At 63.6% G+C, this 25257-nt stretch overlaps 1 protein-coding gene across 4 annotated transcripts in view; it reads right to left on the bottom strand.

Annotated features, from left to right (window-relative positions):
• The window catches only part of MAD1L1 (mitotic arrest deficient 1 like 1), a 334114-nt gene that overhangs the window by 127241 nt on the left and 181616 nt on the right, over nucleotides 1-25257 (bottom strand). For 2 of the 4 annotated variants that reach the window (XM_066273526.1, XM_066273528.1), the window contains exon 12: nucleotides 1940-2176. In XM_066273526.1, the coding sequence (XP_066129623.1) occupies nucleotides 1940-2176 (237 nt within the window). The remainder of the gene's footprint in view (nucleotides 1-1939; nucleotides 2177-25257) is intronic. The other 2 variants (XM_066273527.1, XM_066273530.1) reach the window with 1 other exon arrangement.

Genomic DNA, 25257 nt, shown 5'->3' with positions numbered 1-25257 from the left:
CGTCCTGTCCCGTCCCATCCTGTCCCGTCCCGTCCTGTCCCGTCCCGTCCCGTTCCATCCCGTCCCGTCCTGTCCCGCCCCGTCCTGTCCTGTCCCATCCTGTCCCGTCCCGTCCTGTCCCGTCCCGTCCCGCCCCGTCCCGTCCCGTCCGGTCCCGTCCTGTCCCGTCCCGTCCCGTCTGGTCCTGTCCCGTCCCGTCCTGTCCTGTCCTGTCCCGTCCTGTCCCGCCCTGCCCGGTCCTGTCCCGCCCTGTCTGGTCCTGTCTGGTCCGGTCCGGTCCTGTCCGGGGCTCCCTGGGTACAGCCCCGTCCATCCCTCCCTGGCCTGAGAGCAGGACCTGCAGGCTGTCTGCTGCCACCTGGTGGAGGCCTGGAGGCACACCGCTCTCAACAGGAGTGGCCCAGACCTCTGGGCAGACTGGACAGTGAGAGGTCCAGATCTGACCCCTGGGGCAACCAAATCCAGCCACTACCTCTACTTCCCAGAGGGGTGGGGCTGCCTAATTCAGGCAGTCAGCCTCGTTTCACCAGTGTGCCGACGCTGTCACAGGCCAGGAGGCCATGACCACGCGGCCTGGCCCGGGGGTGCCAGCTGCCGCCTCCACACACTCTGCTCTCCCCTCGACAGCCGCTCAGGCCTGGGGGAGGCTCCTGAGGAACCAAGGGGCCTGCTGTGCCGACAGGCTCAGAGGGTGCGGAGAGGGACCGACAGACAGAAACGCACCGCCCGTTTCACAGACACCAGAGAGCAAAGGCCACGACCAGCTTTGCCGGGAGGGAGCTGGGGTGGCCACAGAGCAGTGTCCACAGCACCAGGTCTGGACCCAGGGTGACTCCAGCCTCAAAGATGGAGGCTCTGGGGGAGCAGGAGCTGTGGGCAGGGTCTCTATCACAACGCAAGCCCAGGGGCTGTGTGACCTGGGTAGAGCGAAGGGAGCCAGCCAAGGGCCAGCCTGCTGCTCGGGGGCATGAGCACCGTGCCCGGGAGGACACGGGAGTGATGGGGCCGTGAGCACCGTGCCCGGGAGGACACGGGAGTGACGGAGCCATGTGGATGGCACAGGAGGACACGGGAGTGATGGGGCCGTGAGTACCGTGCCCGGGAGGACACGGGAGTGACGGAGCCATGTGGACGGCACAGGAGGACACGGGAGTGACGGAGCCGTGAGCACCGTGCCCAGGAGGACACAGGAGTGACAGAGCCGTGTGGACGGCACAGGAGCACCCACGGCCGTGCCCGTGATGGGGGCACAATGGCCGAGGCAGTGGTGCCAGCCAAGCCTGGGGCTCCCTCTACCTCCCCAAATTCTCCCTTCACTCCAGGAGACAGGCAGGAAAGCTGGGTGCCCGCCCTGCACTGCTGACCACAGAGGTCAGGGACTCTCTCTGCAGAAACTGGGACTGTCCTAGGACAACCAGAACTAGTCATCCCCACGGGAGGGGCCGAGAGGGAAGACAGAGGGGAGGAGGCGGGGCCCGGCCACGGCTGCCTCAGACCACTCGGCGGGAGGGCTGGGACCCCGCTGCAGCCTCAGGGCTGTGGCCTGATGTGGGATAAGGTGACAAGGCGGGGCAACGAGCTCTGAGGACACACAACACGTCTGAACGTATGACATGGGGCACCAGGACGGTCAGCCTCGCCATGAGCAGGTGAGAGGCACATGGCAGGCAGACACCAGAAACTCCTCATGAAAACGCCAGGATGAGTGGAGGAGCCACAGAGCCCGCTCCGTGCGAGGCTGCCACGCTGCCGCAGGTGGCGAGCGCCACACTGGCCCCCATGGAGACCCCGGGGAGCAGCCGGAAGGGGGTGTGCACGGGGTGGCCCCAGCACAGCCCCCGGGGGCCCTCTCCCCAGCTGTGGGCGTGCACTTTCTGCACCATGTCCTTGGCCCCAGCACAGCCCCCAGGGCCCTCTCCCTGCCACGCCGCACGCTCACCTCCATCTCCGAGCTGTGGGCGTGCACCTTCTGCACCATGTCCTCGGCCCCAGCACAGCCCCCGGGGGCCCTCTCCCCACCACGCTGCACGCTCACCTCCATCTCCGAGCTGTGGGCGTGCACTTTCTGCACCAGGTCCTCCGCCTCGCGCATGCGTCGGGTCAGCTGGGGCGAGTACTCAGCCGGGGTCAGCTCGCTGTCGTAGGACCCCAGGATGGCACGCATGCCGTCCCGCTCCTGTGGGCACAGAGGGGAGGTGGTCAGGCCCAGGGGGCAAGGGGCGGGGACACAATGCTGGAGGGACTGTGACGGGAGGCGCCACACAGAGACAGGAGGAGGAGGGTGGGCTCGGGAACAGGTGAGGGACCAGGCTGTCCGACGAGTCCTCGTGCACAGCAGCTCTTACTCATGGCGGCCGGACAGAGCCCACCAGAGCTTCTGCTGCTCGGCAGGGGGCACCGTGAGCTCAGCCAGTGCCAGGGAGTCCGGGTGCCATGTGTGGAGTGGGTGCTCACTCTGACCACCTGCTCTTGAGCTGCAGTGGTCAGAGACCCACAAACCAGCAGTCAGCTATGTCCCCAGCTGGGTAGGAGGTCTCTACCTGGTCACAGCCAAGGGGTTAGAGTGACTTTCTGTGTCTCATCAAACAGGCCCAGAACGTCAGCAGTGGGGCAGGCCAGGTGGTGGCTTCAGTTCCTTGCCTGCTGTGACCCTGGACCTTTGAGCCAGTAGCGGTCAGTGCCAGGTTCCCAGGCAGGGGAGAGCCACAGAGCAGGCTGGCACCCGGTGGCTGAGAAACCAGCAGCTCTTCCCATTGGCCCACAGCCTGGGAAGGTCCGGGTCCCCACAGAGCGGCTCAGGCCCCAGCGAGCTCCTCCTGCTTCTGCGACTCTCAGGCACAGAGGGCCCGTGGCCTGGAGTGGCACCTGCACCAGCGCCCGTCAGGGGCCAGCACAGCCCAGGGAAGCACGGGCATGTAGGAGACCTGCTGGGCCGTGTTCGTCCTGAGCCTCAGGCGCCTGACCCGGGAGGCGGGTCATCGGCCGATCTCCGAGGGCGGCCGTCAGATCAGTAGCACCGTGACGTGACACAGATCAGCGCGGCCTCAGCTGAGGGAGGTCTGCACTGTGCCCAGAGCCACCTCACTGACACGAGCAGATAGACCTCTGTGTGCTGATGTGCACTCCCCTCTCAGAAGAGTTGGGGGCAGCTGCTGAGATGGGAGGGTCCGGCCCTCCCTCCCAGACCCCCATGCCCAGGCAGGACCCCGCAAGCTCCAGCGTGGCTCACAGGCTAACTCACAGACCCGGGAGTGAGCCCTGTGCCGCCCCCTCACGGGCGGTCTCCCCCTGGGGCCCCGGCTGGGACCCATCACAAGTGCTGCGCTACTATGGGGACACGGGAGCCCCCCAGGCCCTCCTCAGTGGAGACAGGAGGAGCGTGGGGCCTGCAGACCCCACCCTCCCCCCTGCAGCCTGTACCCCCACCCCCTGGTCCCCCAGCTGCCGTCAGCCCCACCACCGTGCTCCCCACCCCCCAGCTGCCATCAGCCCCACCACCGTGCTCCCCACCTCACAGGCCCCCCGGCTGCCATCAGCCCCGCCACCGTGCTCCCCACCCCCCGGCTGCCATCAGCCCCACCACCGTGCTCCCCACCTCACAGGCCCCCCGGCTGCCATCAGCCCCACCACCCTGCTCCCCATCTCACAGGCCCCCCGGCTGCCATCAGCCCCACCACCGTGCTCCCCCCCCCCCCACCCCCACCCCCGGCTGCCATCAGCCCCACCACCGTGCTCCCCATCTCACAGGCCCCCCGGCTGCCATCAGCCCCACCCCCGTGCTCCCCACCCCCGGGCCCCCCGGCTGCCGTCGGCCCCACCCCCGTGCTCCCCACCCCCGGGCCCCCCGGCTGCCGTCGGCCCCACCCCCGTGCTCCCCACCCCCAGGCCCCCCGGCTGCCGTCGGCCCCACCCCCGTGCTCCCCACCCCCGGACCCCCCGGCTGCCGTCGGCCCCACCCCCGTGCTCCCCACCCCCGGGCCCCCCGGCTGCCGTCAGCCCCACCCCCGTGCTCCCCACCCCCGGGCCCCCCGGCTGCCGTCAGCCCCACCCCCGTGCTCCCCACCTCATAGGCCCCCCAGCTGCCGTCAGCCCCACCCCCGTGCTCCCCACCCCCTGGCTGCCGTCAGCCCCACCCTCGTGCTCCCCACCCCCGGGCCCCCCGGCTGCCGTCAGCCCCACCCCCGTGCTCCCCACCCCCTGGCTGCCGTCAGCCCCACCCCCGTGCTCCCCACCCCCGGGCCCCCCGGCTGCCGTCAGCTCCACCCCCGTGCTCCCCACCCCCTGCCTGCCATCAGCTCCACCCCCATGCTCCCCACCCCCTGGCTGCCGTCAGCCCCACCCCCGTGCTCCCCACCCCCGGCCCCCCCCCCCCTGCCGTCAGCCCCACCACCGTGCTCCCCACCCCCTGGCTGCCGTCAGCCCCACCACCGTGCTCCCCACCCCCGGCCCCCACCCCCGGCTGCCGTCAGCCCCACCCCCGTGCTCCCCACCCCCTGGCTGCCGTCAGCCCCACCACCGTGCTCCCCCCCCCCGGCCCCCCCAGGCTGCCATCAGCCCCACCACCGTGCTCCCCACCCCCGGCCCCCCCCCCCCCGGGCTGCCGTCAGCCCCACCACCGTGCTCCCCACCCCCTGGCTGCCATCAGCCCCACCACCGTGCTCCCCACCACCGTGCTCCCCCCCCCCCGGCCCCCCCCCCCCCCCGGCTGCCGTCAGCCCCACCACCGTGCTCCCCACCCCCTGGCTGCCGTCAGCCCCACCACCGTGCTCCCCACCTCACAGGCCCCCCGGCTGCCATCAGTCCCACCACCGTGCTCCCCACCCCCAGGCCCCCCCGGCTGCCATCAGCCCCACCACCGTGCTCCCCACCCCCTGGGCCTCTGACTCAGCTGTCACCCAGCATGGACTTCATAATTAGTTGATGACAAAAAATTCAATAAGTGAGAAATTAAAGTTACAAATCCAACTGGAACTGGTCACATATCCATGGAAAATTTGTTTCCACAGGAAGGTTTATCGAGTGTCATAATTTTATTGAAATCCTCTATCTTCCCATTGACTTTTACGGTTTCGAGCTGGTTACCGAGTGATCAGGCGAGGGCCAAAGAGGGTGTCCTTTCATAAACAAGCTGTAATCAGTGCCTTTATTGACCCATAAATCCCACACACCACCTCGCTCCTCTCCTGCTGCATCTGCAGGCGAGCTGTGGCCGGCAGAGAGGAAAATGTAAAACCAAAAGTTGGTTGTTTGTGCCTTTCAGAGAAATTGCTTTGTCACTGAACTGTGCTGGTTTGATTGGATAACGACTTTTTAATGACTGGTTCCACCTGTGGAGAAGTTTGCTTTGTTTCCACTTGAGCAAGTGAGGCGCCTCCTCGCTGAGCCGCTGAGCCGAGAGGCTGCGGGAAGGACGAGCACCCCCAGGGCAGCAGGACGTTCCCGTTTCCCCAGGCGACTCTCCTGGGCGGGGCAGGGCAGGGCAGCAGGCTGGCCTGGACGCAATCACACTGGCCTGTCACCTAACACACGGCAACTCAAAGAGCTCAGGAAGGGTGTCAGCCTGAGGAAATGACCTGGAGATCAGGGGTGGAGGGTGGCTGAGGGAGACCCCCAACCCACAGCCTGGCCGCAGGACTGCTCACCCCACGGGCCACAGAGGGAGGGCAGGGCTGAGACCCCACCCTGCCAGGGGCTACACAGGCTGACCGGGCGTCTGGACACAACGTGTGGGTCAGCGCCCAGCACTCCTGGTCCCCAATGGCCTCTCGGAGGCAAGGGCAGGCTGCCCCTGGCTGTGGGCAGTGGAGAGTCCAGCCCTGCAGCACCTGGGTACTGGCTCACGAGGACGCCAGGGTGGACAGCTCAGGACCTCTCTCCCGGGCAGCCTCCCGCCCGCCTCCTTGTCTGCCGTACGTTCTGCAGGCTGATACGTGTACCCAGCTCAGCACCCGGGCCGGGTGATGTGCCCAGCAAGAGCCCAGACCCAAGCAGGGCAGAAAGGAAAGGGGTTTTGGCAAATCGAGGCTTTCTTCCTCTCTGATGGGCATGAGGGGCGTGCAGAGCCTGCACGGGGCTGCGTGGTGGAGGGGTGAGAAGTGAGGTCGGGTCCAGACCAGCTCTGGACAGGAAGCTGAGGCACAGAGGTGCGGCCGCTGTCTGACGCCCACAGGGAGGACAGGCACGGGCCAGCCGATGACCTCAGGGGAAGCAGCTGGCCCTCCTGGGCCTCACACGCTCGACTGTGCAGGGCAGCAGGGAGAAGCCCTCGGGGTCACTGGGCAGCTCAGACACAGAGCTGTCCACACAGCGCTGCGGCCAGACCCCGCGTGCTGTCCCGTGGCCTCTGGACGGGAGCTGTGCGGGCTAGGACGACGGCCGCGGCTCCACTGCCCAGCACCCCCCAGTCCAGAAGGCCGCGGCTCAGGCTCCTCGACCCCCTCCCCGATGCAGAATCAGGAGAGCTGAGCGCGTCCTGGGGCGGAGCTGCCTCCGCCTGGCTCACTCTCCAGCCTCCCACACCAGCCCAACTCCGCAGGGTCTCCCGGGCGCCCTCTCTGGGCACCTCCTCCTGGCGCCTCCGCCCCCACGCCAGGCTCCACACGTCCATTAGCTTCACACCTTTTTTGTTTTCCTTAACCAGGTGTTGCTCTTCTGACTGTTTCCTCTCCGCTGCCACCAGTGTGCCCCACACCACCGAGGCAGAGGGCAGGCGCCCAGGCGGTGGGATCTGGGTCTCCTCCACCCCCACCAGGAGGTGCAAGCACACACCGGCCCACGACTGCAAACAGTGGCCAGTCTGGCTGACTGGGTCAGAGGCTCCTCGGCTGCTGCCAAGCCCCAACAGGGAACCTGGGGACAGAGGCTAATGTGACAAGCCATGCTTGGTGATATCACCCCCAATACAGGCCCAGGAAGAGCTGTGCACCCCTGAGTCCCCAAAGCATAGGCTTGTCCTACCCACGGCTGATCCAGAGGACCGGCTCCCAATGCAGCAAAGGCTGACCCTCAAGAGGCGAGCCCTGGCCCCCTGGCTGGCTCAGTGGAGAGAGTGTGGGCCTGGCGTGTGGACATCCTGGGTTTGATCCCCAGTCAGGGCACATAGGAAAAGTGACCATCTGCTTCTCTCCCTGTCCCTCTCCCCTACTCTCCTCCCCTCTCACAGCCAGTGGTGAGTATCAGCCCCCAGCACTGAGGATAGCTCAGTTGGTCCGAACAACTCAGCCTCAGGTGCTAAAAAGAGCTTGGCTGATTCGAGCATCAGCCCCAGACAGAAGTTGCCGGGTAGATCCAGGTCAAAGTACATGCAGGAATCTGTCTCACTATCTCCCCTCCTGTCACTTAAAGAAAAGGACAAGAGAAAATAAAAAACAAAACTACAAAAGCATGAGAAGGGGGAAATGGTTTATTCTATAACAAAGTATAAAAAGAAAGAAAAAGGAACACAGATAGAAAACAAACAGTAAGATGGTTAACTGACATGCAAATCTGTCACTAATTGCATTTAAAGCAACTGAATTAGCTATTTCAACTAAAAAATCAAATTTTCAGATTGAATACAAATATAAAATCTACCTCTAATCTGTATGAGACAAATCTATAATTTTTAAAAAAATGACATTTTCAAGATGAAATGAAAAAGCCAAAGGTACAGAAGCTACAAGGGAGGCTGATCTATCTATATTAATATCGTGCAAAGGAGACTTACAGACCAAAATAACTCACAGAGGTAACAAGTACCGCATAAGAATAAAAGGCTAAATTGACCAGGAAGACAATTTTCCATGTATAAAAAGGGCCTAATAAAATAGCATCCAAAGAAACACTGAATAATTGATGAGATTAAGAGGGGAAGGTAGACAAACTCACAACCAAACTGGGGAATTTCAATACCGCTCTCTCAGGAGCGGAGAGGAAGAGAGACAGACGTCGCCAAGGATACGGAAAGGGTGGGCTGCACGGTGAACAACCCACGCGGCAGACGCCACACCTGCCGGCTGCAGAGCACAGGCTGGTTTCCGGTGTGTGCCGGCCACTCACACAGGCTGCCTTTCTGTGGGGCTATAGAGCAAGTCTCACTGGATTCTGAAGGACTGATACCATCCAATGAATGACAGTATCTGAACACAAGGCAATTAAACCAGAAGTAAAAAAATTAGAAAATCTCAGAAAGCTTGAAAATTAAGAAATTTATTTGGGAATCATCTATCGATCAAAACAAAAATCACCACAGAGATTGGTAAGTGGTTTTGAGCTGAAAGATAAGAAAAGTGCCATATATCAAAACCAAAGTATACGTGTCGAGTCACAGCCTGAAACGCACGCGTCACAGAGGAAGGAAGGAGGGGGCCCGCAGCCCATGGACGGGCAGGCCTGGAGAAGCCGGAACAAGGACGGCAAGCGGAGGTCGGAGAAGGAAGGAGGGAGCCCGGGGCCCACGGACGGGCAGGCCTGGCTGGAGAAGCCGGAACAAGGACGGCAAGCGGAGGTCGGAGAAGGAAGGAGGGAGCCCGCGGCCCACGGACGGACAGGCCTGGCTGGAGAAGCCGGAACAAGGACGGCAAGCGGAGGTCGGAGAAGGAAGGAGGGAGCCCGCGGCCCACGGACGGGCAGGCCTGGAGAAGCCGGAACAAGGACGGCAAGCGGAGGTCGGAGAGGGAAGGAGGTGCAGCTGCAACAACAGAAATCAACGAGGAAACGCCCACAGCACAGTCAGTCGTGCCCGAGTCTGGTCTGTTCACACGGCTGATAAAACTGGCGCACCACCGATGGGACAAGTCAGGGAGAGCGTAAGACAGGACGGAAAGAGAAGACACAGCTGCAGACCACAAAATACTTAAAAGTATTCCTGGATCTGCTGAGCAACTTCACATATATTTAAAAGTTTCGATAAAATGGATAACCTTTAAAAAAGCAAAGCTTACCATAGCGGAATCAAGAAGAAAAAGAAAATCTGAACAGTTCCAAAACTATGAAAAAAAGATGTCGCAACCCCAACTTGAAATCTTCCCAGGCCCTGGCCGGTTGGCTCAGTGGTAGAGCGTCGACCTGGCGTGCAAGGGGTCCCGGGTTCGATTCCCGGCCAGGGCACACAGGAGAAGCGCCCATCTGCTTCTCCACCCCTCCCCCTCTCCTTCCTCTCTGTCTCTCTCTTCCCCTCCCGCAGCCAAGGCTCCATTGGAGCAAAGATGGCCCGGGCGCTGGGGATGGCTCCTTGGCCTCTGCCCCAGGCGCTAGAGTGGCTCTGGTCGCAACAGAGCGACGCCCCGGAGGGGCAGAGCATCGCCCCCTGATGGGCATGCCGGGTGGATCCCAGTCGAGCGCATGCGGGAGTCTGTCTAACTGTCTCTCCCCGTTTCCAGCTTCAGAAAAATACAAAAAAAAAAAAAAAAAAGAAATCTTCCCAGCACGAAGACCCCGGGCCCAGGCGACTTTGTCGGTGACTTCTGCCGATCTTTGAGGGAGAAAATACCACCAGCCGTGTACACACTGTGACACAGACAGGCACCTCCTAACCTGTCTCATAGAGCCAGAAACACCATGGCACCAAAACCTGATAAGGACATGGTGAGAAATGAAAATTAACTGTCAAAACCTGTCTTAAACACAGATGCAAAATCCCTAAACTGCTTATTAGCAAACCAGATCAAGCACTGCTCACAAAGAATAATCCACAGACAAATCAGTGTGTTTATTCCTGCAACGCAAGTTTGGTTTAACATTTGAAAATCAATTAATTTAATTCTCCACATAACAGAAGACCTCAATCTATGCAAACACATTTGGCTGAGGTTCAACATCTACTCAGGACTCAAACAAACAGCACGAGGAGGGAACGTGGAGTCTGACAGACTCCCTCAGCGGGGCGCAGGGGCGGAGCAGGGGTCACCCGCTCTCGGATCTCTGCCCGGGACAGTGCCGTGACGGTGCCGAGAGCCGGGGCCACAGAACGGGGCGGGAAGACGTGAAGATCAAGGGGGTCGGGAACCCTCCTCAGACAGGACCGGCTGCGAGCACGGAAAGCCCAGCCGGGTTTACAGATAAGTTATTAAAATAATAAGCTCAGTGATGTCGCTGGATCAAAGTCACTCTTCAAAAAGTTCAGTTGTGGTTTTACTTGCTAGCACAATTTCTCTTTCTTCCGTCAGAAAAATAAATCTTTAGAAAAGATGGTGTTTATATTGTAATACCATCAGCAAGAACAACAAAACCCTATGAGAAGTCCACCTAGAGAAGTGGACAGAACACAGGGGGAGAGATAAAGACGGCCTCCACGTGGGGAAGCGTGCCTGCGTTCATGGACTAGAAGAGTTGCTGTCATAAAGATGCCATTGAACCAGCGCATTCCCAAGAAAAAGCCCATCAGGCTACTGGTGGGCACAGCCAGGCCGGGCCCCGAACTGGGGAGGAAAACGCAGGGCCATGCTCCGCCCGGCGGCCGGGGGCTGATGAGGAGGGCGGGCTCCAGTGCCAGAGCGCAGGACGCAGGAAACCTCAGTAACTAAGGTCGTGAGTTTCGGCAAAAAGAGAGAAACAGACCATTGGAACAATCTGGAGTCCAGAAACAGACCGGTGCCTCCAGGGGCAGTTGGTGGGTGACGTGAGCGGCACAGGGGAGTGGGGAGAGGGACACCCGGTCAGTGACTGAAACAAACACCAGTGACCTTGGGGTGGACGAAGGTTTCTTAAAACAGAACACAAGGAATGACCGCCCTAAAGGACTTTTAAAATGCATAAGTTAGAGCTCATTAGAATTAAGAACTTCTGTTAAAGAGTGAAGAACTACTAGAGACTGAGAAGGCGTTCTCCGTACACGCGCCCGACCAGAGGCGTTCTCCGTACACGCGCCCGACCGGAGGCGTTCTCCGCACACGCGCCCGACCGGAGGCGTTCTCCGTACATGCGCCCGACCGCGGCCGACCAGAGGCGTTCTCTGTACACACGCCCGACCGGAGGCGTTCTCCGCACACGCGCCCGACCGGAGGCGTTCTCCGTAGTACACGCGCCCGACCGGAGGCGTTCTCCGTACACGCGCCCGACCGGAGGCGTTCCCCGTAGTACACGCGCCCGACCGGAGGCGTTCTCCGTACACGCGGCCGACCGGAGGCGTTCTCCATAGTACACGCGGCCGACCGGAGGCGTTCCCCGTAGTACACGCGCCCGACCGGAGGCGTTCTCCGTAGTACACGAGCCCGACCGGAGGCGTTCTCCGTAGTACACGCGCCCGACCGGAGGCGTTCTCCGTAGTACACGCGCCCGACCGGAGACGTTCTCCGTAGTACACGCGGCCGACCGGAGGCGTTCTCCGTACACGCGGCCGACCGGAGGCGTTCTCTGTACACGCGGCCGACCGGAGGCGTTCTCCGTAGTACACGCGCCCGACCGGAGGCGTTCTCCGTACACGCGCCTGACCGGAGGTGGTGGTGAGCACCCAGGACATGTAAGGACCCTTACAGATCAGGAAGAGGGAGCAGGAGAAAGAGGAACGGGCAGTGGGTGGAAAGGGCTTCCCCAACATGCGTCTCCAAACGGCCGAGAAGCACGACGATGGCTCGGGCTCAGCAACACTCTGGGAAACGCAGGCTGAACACAGGCAGGTACCGCACCTGCGGGGACAGCAGTGCTCCGGTGAGTGACAGTGTCACGGGGCAGTGTTACAGTGAGACGCAGAGGAACCAGGGAGGACGGAGCAGGGAGAGTGCCAGCACCCCCCAGGCCCGCCATGAGCACTGGCAACAGCCTGTCACTTCCTGCCCAAGTCCCCTCGTCTCAGGCCTGAGGGCGTCCAACTGCCCAAAGCTCCCTAGGGACACAGTAGGAGCAAGTGGCCTGACGGCTCATTGGAAGCCGCAGCCACGACCCCAGGATGGAGGGGCCGCACAGGACCAGGCAGAGGGGTCGCACAGGACCAGGCAGAGGGGAAGCCGCGGGCACAGCCCCAGGACAGAGGGGCCACACAGGACCAGGCAGAGGGGAAGCCGCGGGCACGGCCCACCCGTCCTCCACGTCCAGACGCCGGAAAGGCCCGGAGAACGCAGCTCACAGCCGGGCTAGAGGGGAAAAGGCTCTAGTGACAGAAGTCTTCAGAGTAGTCAAAACTCATTAACTCCAGTTAGCTGAGTAAAAAGGCCAGTTCACTGGAGGGTGAGTGAATTAGAGGCGATTCTAACAGAATGCGACGCTATTAACTTCACGCAGTAACAGGGATCAGGCGTTGCCAAGTGCTTGCTTGGCTCCCGGAGAGGAGACCGGCTCGCGGGGACGACGCCCTGCTCGCCCAGGTGTCCCAGGCACACCAGGACAGGACAGTCGTCGAGCCTCACCCTCTACCAGGGCGGAACCTCCACCTGGAGAACATGCCTCCAAACAAACCAGACCTCGCCCTGCTCAGAGCAAGCTGAGGACAGTGACACAGTCTAACCTTTCCTGCTGAGCCGGCTCACGGTGACAGGCCCAGCCACAGCGTTCTGCACGGCTGTGCGCACAGGTGAGTGAGGAGGAAGCCCCAGGCTCGGCCCCACCGCCACCCAGGGCCAGCGCGCTGTCTCATCCCCAGACTTAGACCGCATCCCTGTTTTCCCAAGACCTCCTTCTCTGTGTTTCTCGTCCCCTCCATTTCCATCAGTCTGGTTGCTGACGACCACGTGAGAATCCAGCAAGTCCCCTGGGAGCTCGTTTCTGCCCGGTGACCAGGTGCAGAGCAGCCGTGAGGGGACAGGGTTGCCTGACCTGCAAGGCATCCCGTCCAGGACTCGCGTGCGTCCTCCCTGCAGGGCGGCCCTTGCGGAGAAGGGCCGGGCCGGCTCATCCACCTGCCACGGACCCACACGGGGCACCAGGTTCGAAGAACGGGCCCGTGCCTGTGCCCCCAGCGGGCACAGCTGTGCGTCACCAGAGGCCAGGCTGCCTGACTTCCATGTCGTCCCCGCCCCGTCTCGCCCGCCCACGCGTGAGTTCTGCACGTCTCCCCAGCAGGCGTGTTCCTGCACTTACACCTCCTGAGGAAAAGCTCCTTGGTGCCCACAGTGGAGCCCGGAGCCCAGGGGACTTCCTGGAGCAGGGCGCTCGGCTGGCACACTGCTGTGCCCGACCCCCTGGCCGATGTCCGCGTGACACAGCCCCAGCATCACGCTCCCCACCCACCGTCCCTGAGCTCCAGCCGCCAGTGTGGGCGCGGCCCCAGGGGCTGGTGCTCCAGCCTGACGCTCAAGCAAGGAGGGGCCGGGGCTGCCGGCACCAGGGCGGGGACGTGCCCCCGAGGTCCACGCAGTGTCTCTCTGTATGACACCGAAGTGGGGGACCGCAGACCCAGAGTGACTGCTGGTGTGGCCTGGCTCTGTGGTGAGCACAGTCCGCTTTGTCACAGGGGCACAGAGAGGAAGAAGGGCAGGTAAGACAGGGACACGCCAGGTCACTGGCCAGAGAAGCCCCTGTCTGCTCAGCCTCCGTCTCCCTGCCTACAAAGCAGGGCTTGAGGGAGAGGGGACGTGGTGTACGTCTCAGCAGCCATCGTCACTGAGGGCCTGGGACCTGCGGGCCTCCTGCACCGCGCCTGCCCCAGCACAGGGCCCGGCCCTGCCTGGCGCTCAGGAAGTTCCGCTCAGCTGACGAGAGCGTGAAGGAAGCACTCACTCCCCAGAACAGCCGTGAGCACGGGCTGTGCTCTCTTCCAGGAGGCCCGCAGCCTGCTGAGTTCAGTCACCTGCCCGAAGCCATCAAGACGAGTGACAGTGCTAAGACCTGACCGTGGTCTGCCGGGCGAGGGGCTGAGTTCTGCACGGCAACACGGATGCCCAGACGGGCACGCAGGCGCAGACAGGGGTGGGGCCCAGACGGGCACGCAGGGGCAGACAGGGGCGGGGCCCAGACGGGCACGCAGGCGCAGACAGGGGTGGGGCCCAGACGGGCACGCAGGCGCAGACAGGGGTGGGGCCTGGCACAGGCTGCCCATCAGAGCCCCGCACGGCTCTCAGCCCCAGTCCCCACGCGACGCAGACACCCCAGCCCTCTCCACTCGCGGGGACACTCCGACTCCACATCTCCCAGGACCCGTGGCGTGGCTCAAATAGCTCCCGTGGATTTAAAATGTCCCCCCTGCCCGACTCAGAGGCCAAGCACCAGGCAGGACTGAGGAGCCACAACCGCCAGCCGGGAGCGTCTTCAGTGAGGCCGGAGGACAGCTCGTGCACAACAGGCCCAAGCTCAAAGTCCAGCACGCGGCTTGCAGTTCACGTGCGTGCTGTGGGCACCCACCCAGGGCCACACTAATGGACTGTCCAGGGGAAAGACCACCTGCTCTCCGAGGACCAGGCGGGGGAGGAGGCAGGCGTGGGCGTGAGGAAAGGGAAGCATGACAGGGCCCAGTGGGGACACGGACGGGGGGGCGAGGGCACAGTGGGGACGCGGGGGGCGAGGGCGCAGTGGGGACGCGGGGGGGCGAGGGCCCAGTGGGGACGCGGGGGGCGAGGGCGCAGTGGGGACGCGGGGGGGCGAGGGCCCAGTGGGGACGCGGGGGGCGAGGGCCCAGTGGGGACGCGGGGGGCGAGGGCGCAGTGGGGACGCGGGGGGCGAGGGCCCAGTGGGGACGCGGGGGGCGAGGGCCCAGTGGGGATGCGGGGGGCCCGGCAGGTGCCTAGTGGGGACGTGGGGGGCCCGGCAGGTGCCCAGTGGGGACGTGGGGGGCCCGGCAGGTGCACAGTGGGGACACGGGGGGCCCGGCAGGGGCCCAGTGGGGACGTGGGGGGCCCGGCAGGTGCCTCAGCTGCACCCGGGAGGGACAGCGGCTCCAGCACAGACAAGGGTGAGGGCAGGCACCCTCAGGAAGCACTCTCTGAGCCCCACCTTCCGCCCTGTAATGTCACTGCCATGTGCGTGGGCCCAGAGCCCCTGGCTCCAGGGGCAAGAGCAGCACCCCACGTCTACAGCCAGGTGCTCTCCCAGGGGCTCAGGATGCCCTGCTGAGGCCAGCGCCGGACTCAGGGCACCGAGCGGCTCACAGCCAGCTCTGCAGTGCCGCTCACTGATCAGCACACACCCTCAACTGCCCACCCCGTGCCAGGCCCCACGCCAGGCCCAGGGGAGAGGCGACAGGCAGAACGCAATGCCAGCTCTTCATGTGCGCCCCCCAGACCCCCCAGGCCCCAGGCTGGGCACCAGTGTGGGCTGTGAGCACCATAGACCCTGAGAAGCACGGGGTCAGGAGCACCGACCTCTCTCCTGAGCAGTCAGAGCTCCACGTCTAACTTCTGATCCCCAAACACGGAGCTAACGGCCTACGCCGACTGGAAGCCCCACCGATGACTACAGTCCATCAACACACGTCTTGTGCTGCGTGTGTCACAGGGCTGTGGTCACTGAGCAAAGACCCTTCAGCACCGTGTCAGTGCCTGGTGCCACCTGATGAGGACAAGTGAGAGCCTGTGTCTCACCTGCCCCGTGGGAGCTGGCTCCGCAGTCAGGAGGAGAGAGGGACCCAGAGCCGAAGGGGGGGGACCAGGAGCCGGGGGGGGGCAGGAGCTGGAGAAGGGGGGGCCAGGAGCCGGAGGAGGGGGGACCAGGAGCCGGAGGGGGCAGGAGCCGGAGGGGGGGGCCCAGGAGCCGGAGAAGAAGGGGGACCAGGAGCCAGAAGTCACAGGAAGGAAGACCACGCCTGCAGGCTGCATGTATCCACGGATGCCCATGTGAGGCCCGTCTTAAGTGACACGAAACACCAGAGACGTCACAACGAAAGACGGCGTGAAGGAGCCACTCCTGTCCCTCACAGGGCGATGCCCCCCGCACTGGTGACGCAGCAGCAGCCGGTGTCACCGCCATGACCGAGGACATCTTTGCACTTCTTTCTGGTCTATTTATTGAAAAAACCCATGTGGCCTGACAAGTCAGTGGCGCAGTGGATAGAGCATTAGACTGGGATGCAGAAGGACCCAGGTTTGAGACCCCAAGGTCACCAGCTTGAGCGCGGGCTCATCTGGCTTGAGCAAAAAAAAGCTCACCAGCTTGGACCCAAGGTCACTGGCTTGAGCAAGGGGTTACTCGGTCTACTGAAGGCCGTGGTCAAGGCACATATGAGAAATCAATCAGTGAACTAAGGAGTCCCAACGAAAAACGGATGATTGATGCTTCTCATCTCTCTCCGTTCCTGTCTGTCTGTCCCTGTCTATCCCTCTCTCTGACTCTCTCTCTATCCCTGTAAAAAAAAAAAAAAAGGAATGAAAAAACCCGTGTGTATGTGGGCAAGACGGTTCAAACCCCTGTTGCTCCAGGGACCCCCTCCCGCAGCCTCAGCTCTCTCACCCGCGAACAGAACAAATCCACAGGCTTGCTTTTAAGACTGAATAAGACGTTGATGCAGAACACGACGAGATTGGTGACGGCCACTTTTACGTCTCAGCTACTGTGGGTCATGACTGGCCCCCTCCCCTGAAGTGTCCTCCACTTGCTACGAAACCACATGAACACACGGTCGCTGCGACTGCCCCTCCCATCCTGGGTTGATCCCAGCTGCCTCTGGGGCGCTGCCCCAAGCTGCTGGGCGCACAGGCGCCCATCGGGGTGTCCCGGGGCGGGGCCTGCAGGGCTCCCAGGACCACGCTGGCTCTTTGCCCCCCTCTCTGGCCCCTGTCAGCACTTCCTAGCTCCTCACAGTCCCTCTCTCCTCCGACTGCAGAGCCAGCTCCCACGGGGCAGGTGAGACACGGGCTCTCACTTGTCTTCACAGGTGGCACCCGGCACGGACATGGTGCTGAAGGGTCTGCTCAGTGACCACAGTCCTGTGCGGACAGGACCCACCTGTGCTTGGCCCCCAGCTCGGGGCCCCCAGGCCCAGCAGGCACAAGATGGATGGCTTCTCCTGCTGCCCCCGCCTCGCACCACATGCACCTGTGCAATAGCTCTAAGCACGCCGAGAGCTGGCAGGGCCCTGAGGGAGGGGGCGGGGGAGCTGCAGCTGCTGCCCGCTGCCCGTGGCTCCCGACTGCTGAAGTAATGGACTCCCCCTGGAGCCCCTTAAGTGCTGGCTTCTGAGGCCACTCAGGGTGGGGGGGTTAGAGCCACAGGCGCCCACGGACAAGGGGCCGCAGCTCCGATCTTGAAAGCACACCTGATTGCTCCTTAGTCGTCAGCCTCCCGCAGGGCTGAGTGACGGCTCCACCCGCACACGCAGGGTCCCCTGTGCACAGTGCTCCTCGTCCTCGGGGCAGGACCGGGCCAGCGCCACCATGAGGAGGAGGCTGCTAGCTAACTCAGAAGGCTCAGCCACCGCACACCATCCGTCAGAAGGGGCACGCAGGAGTGGACGGCTGGTGCAGGGCCGCAGCGCAGGGTACCGTGCCCCGGGGGCCCTCTGTGCCGGTGCAAGAGACTGGCGGTCCCCAGATGCCCAGCCGAGGCGCTGCTGCGAGCCCGGCGCACGAAGGAGACAAGTGAGACCCAGATGGAATGACCCGCCCACGGGCCCACCGCCACCTCCCACAGACGGATCCCTGCTCTCCAGACCGAGAGAGGCTCTCAGCGTGGGGCAGCGGGAGCAGTCAGCGACAGGCCTGCCCCCCACAGGACATCAAACACCCCGTGTGGCCCACAGCACTGTAGAACCAGAGGAGAAAGTCAGATCGGGGCAACACAGCCACACCCCCCCCAAACTGTGCACAAGTCAGGAAGATCATGGACCCCTAACAGGAGGCCGGCAGCTGGTGCAGAAGGCCCCCAGGAAGTGTGACTGGCTGTCCCCAGGGAAGATGCAGTAAGAGTGCCTACGCGAGGGGGCAGAGACCGCAGTGCAGACACTCGGGCGTGAGGGGCGGACGGGACACGCACCCCCCCTGCCGGCGATGTCCACAGGGTGCTCCCACCCTTCACCCGGAGTCCCAGCTCCAGACACACCTCCTAAGAAGTGAATTACAGATATGACCACAGAGCCACATCTAAGGATGCTGGTCACATCGGCAAAAGTAATGAAAAAAATAGAAACAGCCTAAATTTCCAACGAAGAAAAGAGTTTGATTTTGGTTCATCTGTGCACAGAGACATTATACAGCACTGAGGGTTTTATTTTTAGAGATTGGACGGTGAGTGGATGGTGGGTGGTGGATAGTGGGTAGTGGGTGGTAAGTGGATGGATGGTGGGTAGTGGGTGAGGGGTGAGTGGTGAGTGGTGGGTGGTGGGTGAGTGGTGAGTGGTGGGTGGTGAGTGGTGGGTGGTGGATAGTGGGTAGTGGGTGAGTGGTGAGTGGTGGGTGGTGGGTGGTGGGTGGTGGGTGAGTGGTGAGTGGTGGGTGGTGAGTGGTGGGTGGTGGGTGAGTGGTGAGTGGTGGGTGGTGAGTGGTGGGTGGTGGGTGGTGGTTGAGTGGGTGGTGGGTGGTGGGTGAGTGGTGAGTGGTGGGTGGTGAGTGGTGGGTGGTGGGTGGTGGGTGAGTGGTGAGTGGTGGGTGGTGAGTGGTGGGTGGTGGGTGGTGGTTGAGTGGGTGGTGGGTGGTGGGTGAGTGGATGGATGGTGGGTGGTGGATAGTGGGTGGTGGGTGGTGAGTGGATGGATGGTGGGTGGTGGGTGAGTGGTGGGTGGTGGGTGGTGGTTGAGTGGGTGGTGGGTGGTGGGTGAGTGGATGGATGGTGGGTGGTGGGTGGTGGGTGGATGGTGGGTGGTGGGTGGTGGGTGGATGGATAGTGGGTGGTGGGTGAGTGGTGAGTGGATGAATGGTGGGTGGATGGATAGTGGGTGGTGGTTGGTGAGTGGTGGGTGGTAGGTGGACGAGAGGGGAAAGGTAGGCTAGAGGCAGAAATGAAGGAAATACACAAACAAGATTTCAGTGCTATGTCTGGGTGAAGGGACAGTCTGTCTTTTTAAATGTCTTCTCCACACTCCCCAGTGGTGTCCACACTCTCCACAGGGTCCTCTCTCAGTCCAGGAGAGAGAGTGGCGCTGTGGGCTTTGCAGGGTCAGGCAGCAGCCAGCCCGCCCCTGTGCAGGCGCCAAGCCTGAAACCCAGCAAGGAGCGGGCGCCCCTGACCCCCTTTCAACACTGCCGCCGCTGCCCGCGGGCCCGGGCTCCAGAGGGGACACATTCTGCGGGGAGCCGACCCCCACGCCAGCACCCCGAGGACAGAAACGCCAGGAACAGCATGGGGGAGGAGACAGGAGGCTGGGCGAGCTGGTGGGGGACAGTCTGCCGGGTCCAACCAACTCCAACCCAGTGGCTGTGCCACCACGTCCAACGTCCGGCCGGAGGAGAGCGGCTCCCCACACAGAACGCTGCTGGACAGTCCTGGACAGGCCTGTGCGTGGACGTCGGCTCTGTGTCTAGACGTGGACTCTGGAGGAGTGTCCAGAGGGTGACCGCTGGGTCACGGGGTCGCTGCAGTCCAGCCCTCAACAAGCTGTGGGAGCACTTTCTGAGTACCGGACCACCTGACACTCCCGCCCGCAAGGGTGGGGAGCCCACCCTGTGTCCTCGGCAACGCTGTGCAGCGGCACACCTGGAGGTGGTGCTCACTGCGCCCCGACCAGCCAGAGGCGCCGACGCTCACGTGCCCTTCACACACAGCTCTCGTCCGTTTTCTGACGAGACTCCTCATGGCTGCGTGTGCAGAGCTCCCCCCTGCTCCAGCTCACAAACCCCCCAGGTCTGCACCTCGCCACCCACCTCTCCCAGGGCCCGCCTCTCCCAGGGCCCGCCTCTCCCAGGGCCCGTCTCTCCCAGGGCCCACCTCTCCCAGGGCCCGTCTCTCCCAGGACCCGTCTCTCCCAGGACCCGTCTCTCCCAGGGCCCACCTCTCCCAGGACCCGTCTCTCCCAGGGCCCGTCTCTCCCAGGGCCCGTCTCTCCCAGAGCAAAGGGCTTTCTTTTCACAACATCCGCCCCATCAGGCTTGCCTTGAACACACCACACTCGGTGACACTCCAGAGAACTCCTTGCCTGAAGACTTTCCTCTTAGTTCTGAAGCTGTTTTATACTCTTATGTTTTGCAATTAACTGTGATTCATTTGAGTTAATTTTTGTACCAAGTGTGGGGTTTCGCGCGAGGGTCACTTTCTGTCTGATGTCCAGCTGCCCCAGCACCATCTGTGGAAAGATTCCCTTCCTCCCACTGAAATGCTTTTGGTTCTTTCTCAAGGAGCAGCTGACCCAAAGCCGGCGGGACGAGACGACAAGCCCTGGGGCTACAGCATGAATAGAAAGTGGAAGAAACAATAGAGAAAATCAGCTGAGCCAAATGCTGGTTCTTTGAAAAGATCAATAAAATTGATAAACCATTATCCAGACTGACTGCCCTCCTCAAAAAAAGTTTCCGATTAAGAAAGGCGAGAATGGAAGAGGAGACGGTGTCGCCAGCATCACCACGCCGAAGTGGTTCTAAAGGAGGGCTGTCCACCCTTGCACGCGCACACGACATCACCTACGTGCAATGAGCTCACTCCCGACCACCAGAACGGACCCGGGAAGAAGAAGCAGCTGAACAGCTGTCGCAAGTCAAGGAGTGGCCCCCCCACCTCCCCGCTGTCTGTGGGACCTCCAGGTCCCGGAGGCTCCACCCACCTTCCCGCTGTCTGTGGGACACGGAGTCAGCGCTGTGGGACCCCCGGGTCCCGGAGGCCCCGCCCACCACCTCCCCGCTGTCTCTGGGACGCGGCGTCAGCGCTGTGGGACCCCCGGGTCCCGGAGGCCCCGCCCCCCACCTCCCCGCTGTCTGTGGGACCCCCAGGTCCCGGAGGCCCCACCCACCACCTCCCCGCTGTCTGTGGGACCCCCAGGTCCCGTAGGCTCCACCCACCTCCCCGCTGTCTGTGGGACACGGAGTCAGCGCTGTGGGACCCCCAGGTCCCGGAGGCCCCGCCCACCACCTCCCCGCTGTCTCTGGGACGCGGCGTCAGCGCTGTGGGACCCCCGGGTCCCGGAGGCCCCGCCCCCACCTCCCCGCTGTCTGTGGGACCCCCAGGTCCCGGAGGCCCCACCCACCACCTCCCCGCTGTCTGTAGGACACAGCGTCAGGGCTGTGGGACCCCCGGGTCCCGGAGGCCCCGCCCCCCACCTCCCCGCTGTCTGTGGGACCCCCAGGTCCCGGAGGCCCCACCCACCACCTCCCCACTGTCTGTGGGACGCAGCGTCAGCGCTGTGGGACCCCCAGGTCCCGAAGGCCCCACCCACCACCTCCCCGCTGTCTGTGGACACGGCGTCAGGGCTGTGGGACCCCCGGGTCCCGGAGGCCCCGCCCACCACCTCCCCGCTGTCTGTGGGACCCCAGGTCCCGGAGGCCCCAGCGTTTCCCCCGCTCTGTCGCTCAGGTCGGATGTGTCCACTGTTCTCTCTGCAGGGCGTCCACTCCTTCCTCTGTTCCCTCGTCTACTACTGGCTCATCCACTACATCTTTATCTCAGTTCTGCAGTCCCCTCATTGTCCTAACTGTTCTGTCCAGCGAGGACAGCTTCCAGCCTTTGGTCCGGGCACCTGTGGTCTGCACGATGGCACCTCTGGGCTGAGACTCCTTCGGCTCGGAGTCGGGAACCACAGGAACACTCAGCCCGAGCTGCTTCTTGGGTTCCCAGGCCCCCAGCCTCCCTCCCCCTCCAAGTCTCCAGTGTTTGATTTACATGTGACACCCGGGGTCTCCAGTCGTATTTAGCGAAACGAAGAGGGGACAGTCTGCCTCCTACGTCTCCCGGAACAGAAGTCCTGGCGGCTCTTCAAAGCCACCCACGCAGCCAGGGGCCAGCACCCCCGGACCTGGGCACCGTGTGAGGTGTCACCCTGAGATTTCATCTGGTAACTAAATGGTGCCTAGCAGAGCTCCGGCTCGTGAGGAGCCCTCGACCGTGTGAACGACAGCAGACGAGGACGGGACACTCGGCCCCCTCTGCCCGAGGAAGCAGTGCCCTTCCCCATTGCAAAGACACCACCTGCCACCAGGGTGCACAGCGGGCGGGGCTGAGTGAGAGGCTTGCTGTGGCGCCCACCCTCCCCGGCCGACCTGCCACCAATGCCCCCCCAGAGATGGCATCCACACCAGCAGAGGTCAGGACAGGCCCCAGAACAACTGCTGGGGGGGGGTCTGTCCTGTGAGGAGACACTCCCCCCCAACCCCTCAAACCAAGGCCTCGGAGCCCTGCCCCCGGAAGGACCCCATGACGGTGCCAAGGTCCCTTCATCGCCCCGTCCACGCTGTGCCTGCGTGTCCTCCCAACAGGGGTGCCGAGAGCCAGGGACGGTGCCGGCTGACCCTCGGAGCTGAGGTGCCCTCATCCGGGAAGACGGGCTCCTGGGGAGACAGCACCGGCCCAGAAAGCTGGCGCCTCCTCTCCGCATTCTCTGTGTTTGCAGAGCTGCTTGTGCAGAGACATCAGCATGCAAGATGCATCAATTACGCCGCGCAAGGCGCAGCCTCTCATAGCGAAAGCCCAGGTCGGCCACAGGCAGTGCAGAGAGCACTGTGAGGAGAGGCAGTGCCCTGGCCTGACGCTGTCTCCCTGCCCCCGGGGACACAGCCCGTGCGTGGGGGGGCACCCCCCCCCGCTCCCCACACGGCCCGCCTGACGAGGCTCTGGCGCTGACACCGTGCTCGTCCTCGGTGGCTGGGCTGCACTGGCACGGAAATAGCTGCAGACACGGGCAGTGAAGGCGAGGAGGTTCTCTGTGATTAACTCCAATCCCCGCCGCTGACCACTCTCCCGGCCCTCCTCGGGGCCTCCCCCTGTCCTGCCAGGCCGGCAAAGTGACGTGTGGGCATCTGGCCCACAATGTGCTGGGTGGGACTGTCACCTGGGACTCAGGGGTGCTCTACTCGCCAAGCCTGCGTGGACTGAGGCGGGGGCGGGCACCTGGGTCCCCCCGCTGGCACTGCTCCTGTCACAGCGGTCCTCACAGTAGCCGTGCACACAGGCCCAGCCTCACCCTGGAACATGAGGGGTCAGCACCCCCCGGGGAGCTCCAGGGTATGTGTCCTGCTCGGCCACACTTACCCTGCGACACCCACCCTGCCCAGACAGCAGCAGTGCTGACCCCACGGCCACTGGACCACTGAGGACAAGGCCAAGAAAGACCAGCCACTGAGGACACAGCACACCTCACTCTCTGGCCAGGCTCTGAGCTCGTCCCTGACCAGTGTGGCCGCGGGGCACGCGAGCAGTGCGGGGTGGTGGGGGCGTCCGAGGCCGGCAGAACGGGCACGTGGGAAGGACCCCGAGCGCAGCAGGTGCAACTGCCGGCTCTGTTCTGAGTGGAGCCCGTCTAGACGCAGCTCGCCCTGCCCACAGCCCCACGAGCAGGTGCCCTGCAGTTCCACCCCCCCGAGGACGAGGGGGCCAGAGGGAGCCGAGTGTGGCCGAGCACACAGGCAACGACTGCAAGGCCCGGGACCTGCGCGTGGCTCCCGGCTCCGCCCACAGAGCTCAGGCTGGACCACGTGGGAAGCTCCCTCCTGGGAGGGAGATGCCCACAGACACTCTGGGGACGGGGCCTTGGACACGCAAGCCCAGGTCTCGGGAGACAGCTCGAGGTGTGCAAGTTGGTCCCACAGCACCAGGCAGACGGGTGAGGTGCCCACGGCCCCACCGTGCAGCTCCTCCGAGAGCGGGGTCCAGTGGTGCCGCGTCTGCAAGACCCCACCGCCTGCCTCCGTGACAGGAGCACTCCAGGCAGGAGGCTTGCACACGTCGCTCTTCCATGTGAAGGGCACATTTGTTTTTCTGCAGCCACTGTGCCACGATTCTGCTGAGGACAGCTAAGGGGACAGAGTGGGCATCACTGTGAGCAGGTGCCATGCAGGGCCCACTGTCCATCTGCTGAGCCTCAGAGGAAGCAGAAGCTCTGAGGGGAAGGTCACCGGCCCCGAGCCGCGTGGCTGGTAGAGCCAGACCCTGAACCCAGGCTGCTGACTGCAGCCTGTCTCCCGGGAAGCCAGGGATCACAAGGAGGGTCGCTGTCCCCCGACCTGCGCCCTCTGCAGTCTGCACTGTCTCCCGGGGAGCCAGGGATCACAAGGTCCCGCTGACCCCCGACCTGCGCCCTCTGCAGTCTGCACTGTCTCCCGGGGAGCCAGGGATCACAAGGTCCCGCTGACCCCCGACCTGCGCCCTCTGCAGTCTGCACTGTCTCCCGGGGAGCCAGGGGTCACAAGGTCCCGCTGACCCCCGACCTGTGCCCTCTGCAGTCTGCACTGTCTCCCGGGGAGCCAGGGGTCACAAGGTCCCGCTGACCCCCGACCTGCGCCCTCTGCAGTCTGCACTGTCTCCCGGGGAGCCTGGGTCACAAGGTCCCGCTGATCCCAGACCTGCGCCCTCTGCAGTCTGCACTGTCTCCCGGGGAGCCAGGGGTCACAAGGTCCCGCTGACCCCCGACCTGCGCCCTCTGCAGTCTGCACTGTCTCCCGGGGAGCCAGGGGTCACAAGGTCCCGCTGATCCCCGACCTGCGCCCTCTGCAGTCTGCACTGTCTCCCGGGGAGCCAGGGGTCACAAGGTCCCGCTGACCCCTGACCTGCGCCCTCTGCAGTCTGCACTGTCTCCCGGGGAGCCAGGGATCACAACGAGGGCCGCTGACCCCCGACCTGCGCCCTCTGCAGTCTGCACTGTCTCCCGGGGAGCCAGGGATCACAACGAGGGCCGCTGACCCCCGACCTGCGCCCTCTGCAGTCTGCACTGTCTCCCGGGGAGCCTGGGTCACAAGGTCCCGCTGATCCCAGACCTGCGCCCTCTGCAGTCTGCACTGTCTCCCGGGGAGCCAGGGGTCACAAGGTCCCGCTGACCCCCGACCTGCGCCCTCTGCAGTCTGCACTGTCTCCCGGGGAGCCAGGGGTCACAAGGTCCCGCTGACCCCCGACCTGCGCCCTCTGCAGTCTGCACTGTCTCCCGGGGAGCCAGGGGTCACAAGGTCCCGCTGACCCCCGACCTGCGCCCTCTGCAGTCTGCACTGTCTCCCGGGGAGCCAGGGATCACAACGAGGGCCGCTGACCCCCAACCTGCGCCCTCTGCAGTCTGCACTGTCTCCCGGGGAGCCAGGGATCACAACGAGGGCCGCAGACCCCCGACCTGCGCCCTCTGCAGTCTGCACTGTCTCCCGGGGAGCCAGGAGTCACAAGGTCCCGCTGACCCCCGACCTGCGCCCTCTGCAGTCTGCACTGTCTCCCGGGGAGCCAGGGATCACAAGGTCCTGCTGACCCCCCGACCTGCGCCCTCTGCAGTCTGCACTGTCTCCCGGGGAGCCAGGGGTCACAAGGTCCCGCTGACCCCCGACCTGCGCCCTCTGCAGTCTGCACTGTCTCCCGGGGAGCCAGGGG

The sequence above is a fragment of the Saccopteryx bilineata genome, chromosome 4, assembly GCF_036850765.1.
Source record: "Saccopteryx bilineata isolate mSacBil1 chromosome 4, mSacBil1_pri_phased_curated, whole genome shotgun sequence".
Classification (NCBI taxonomy): domain Eukaryota; kingdom Metazoa; phylum Chordata; class Mammalia; order Chiroptera; family Emballonuridae; genus Saccopteryx; species Saccopteryx bilineata.
This window is presented reverse-complemented; position numbering and strand designations above follow the sequence as displayed.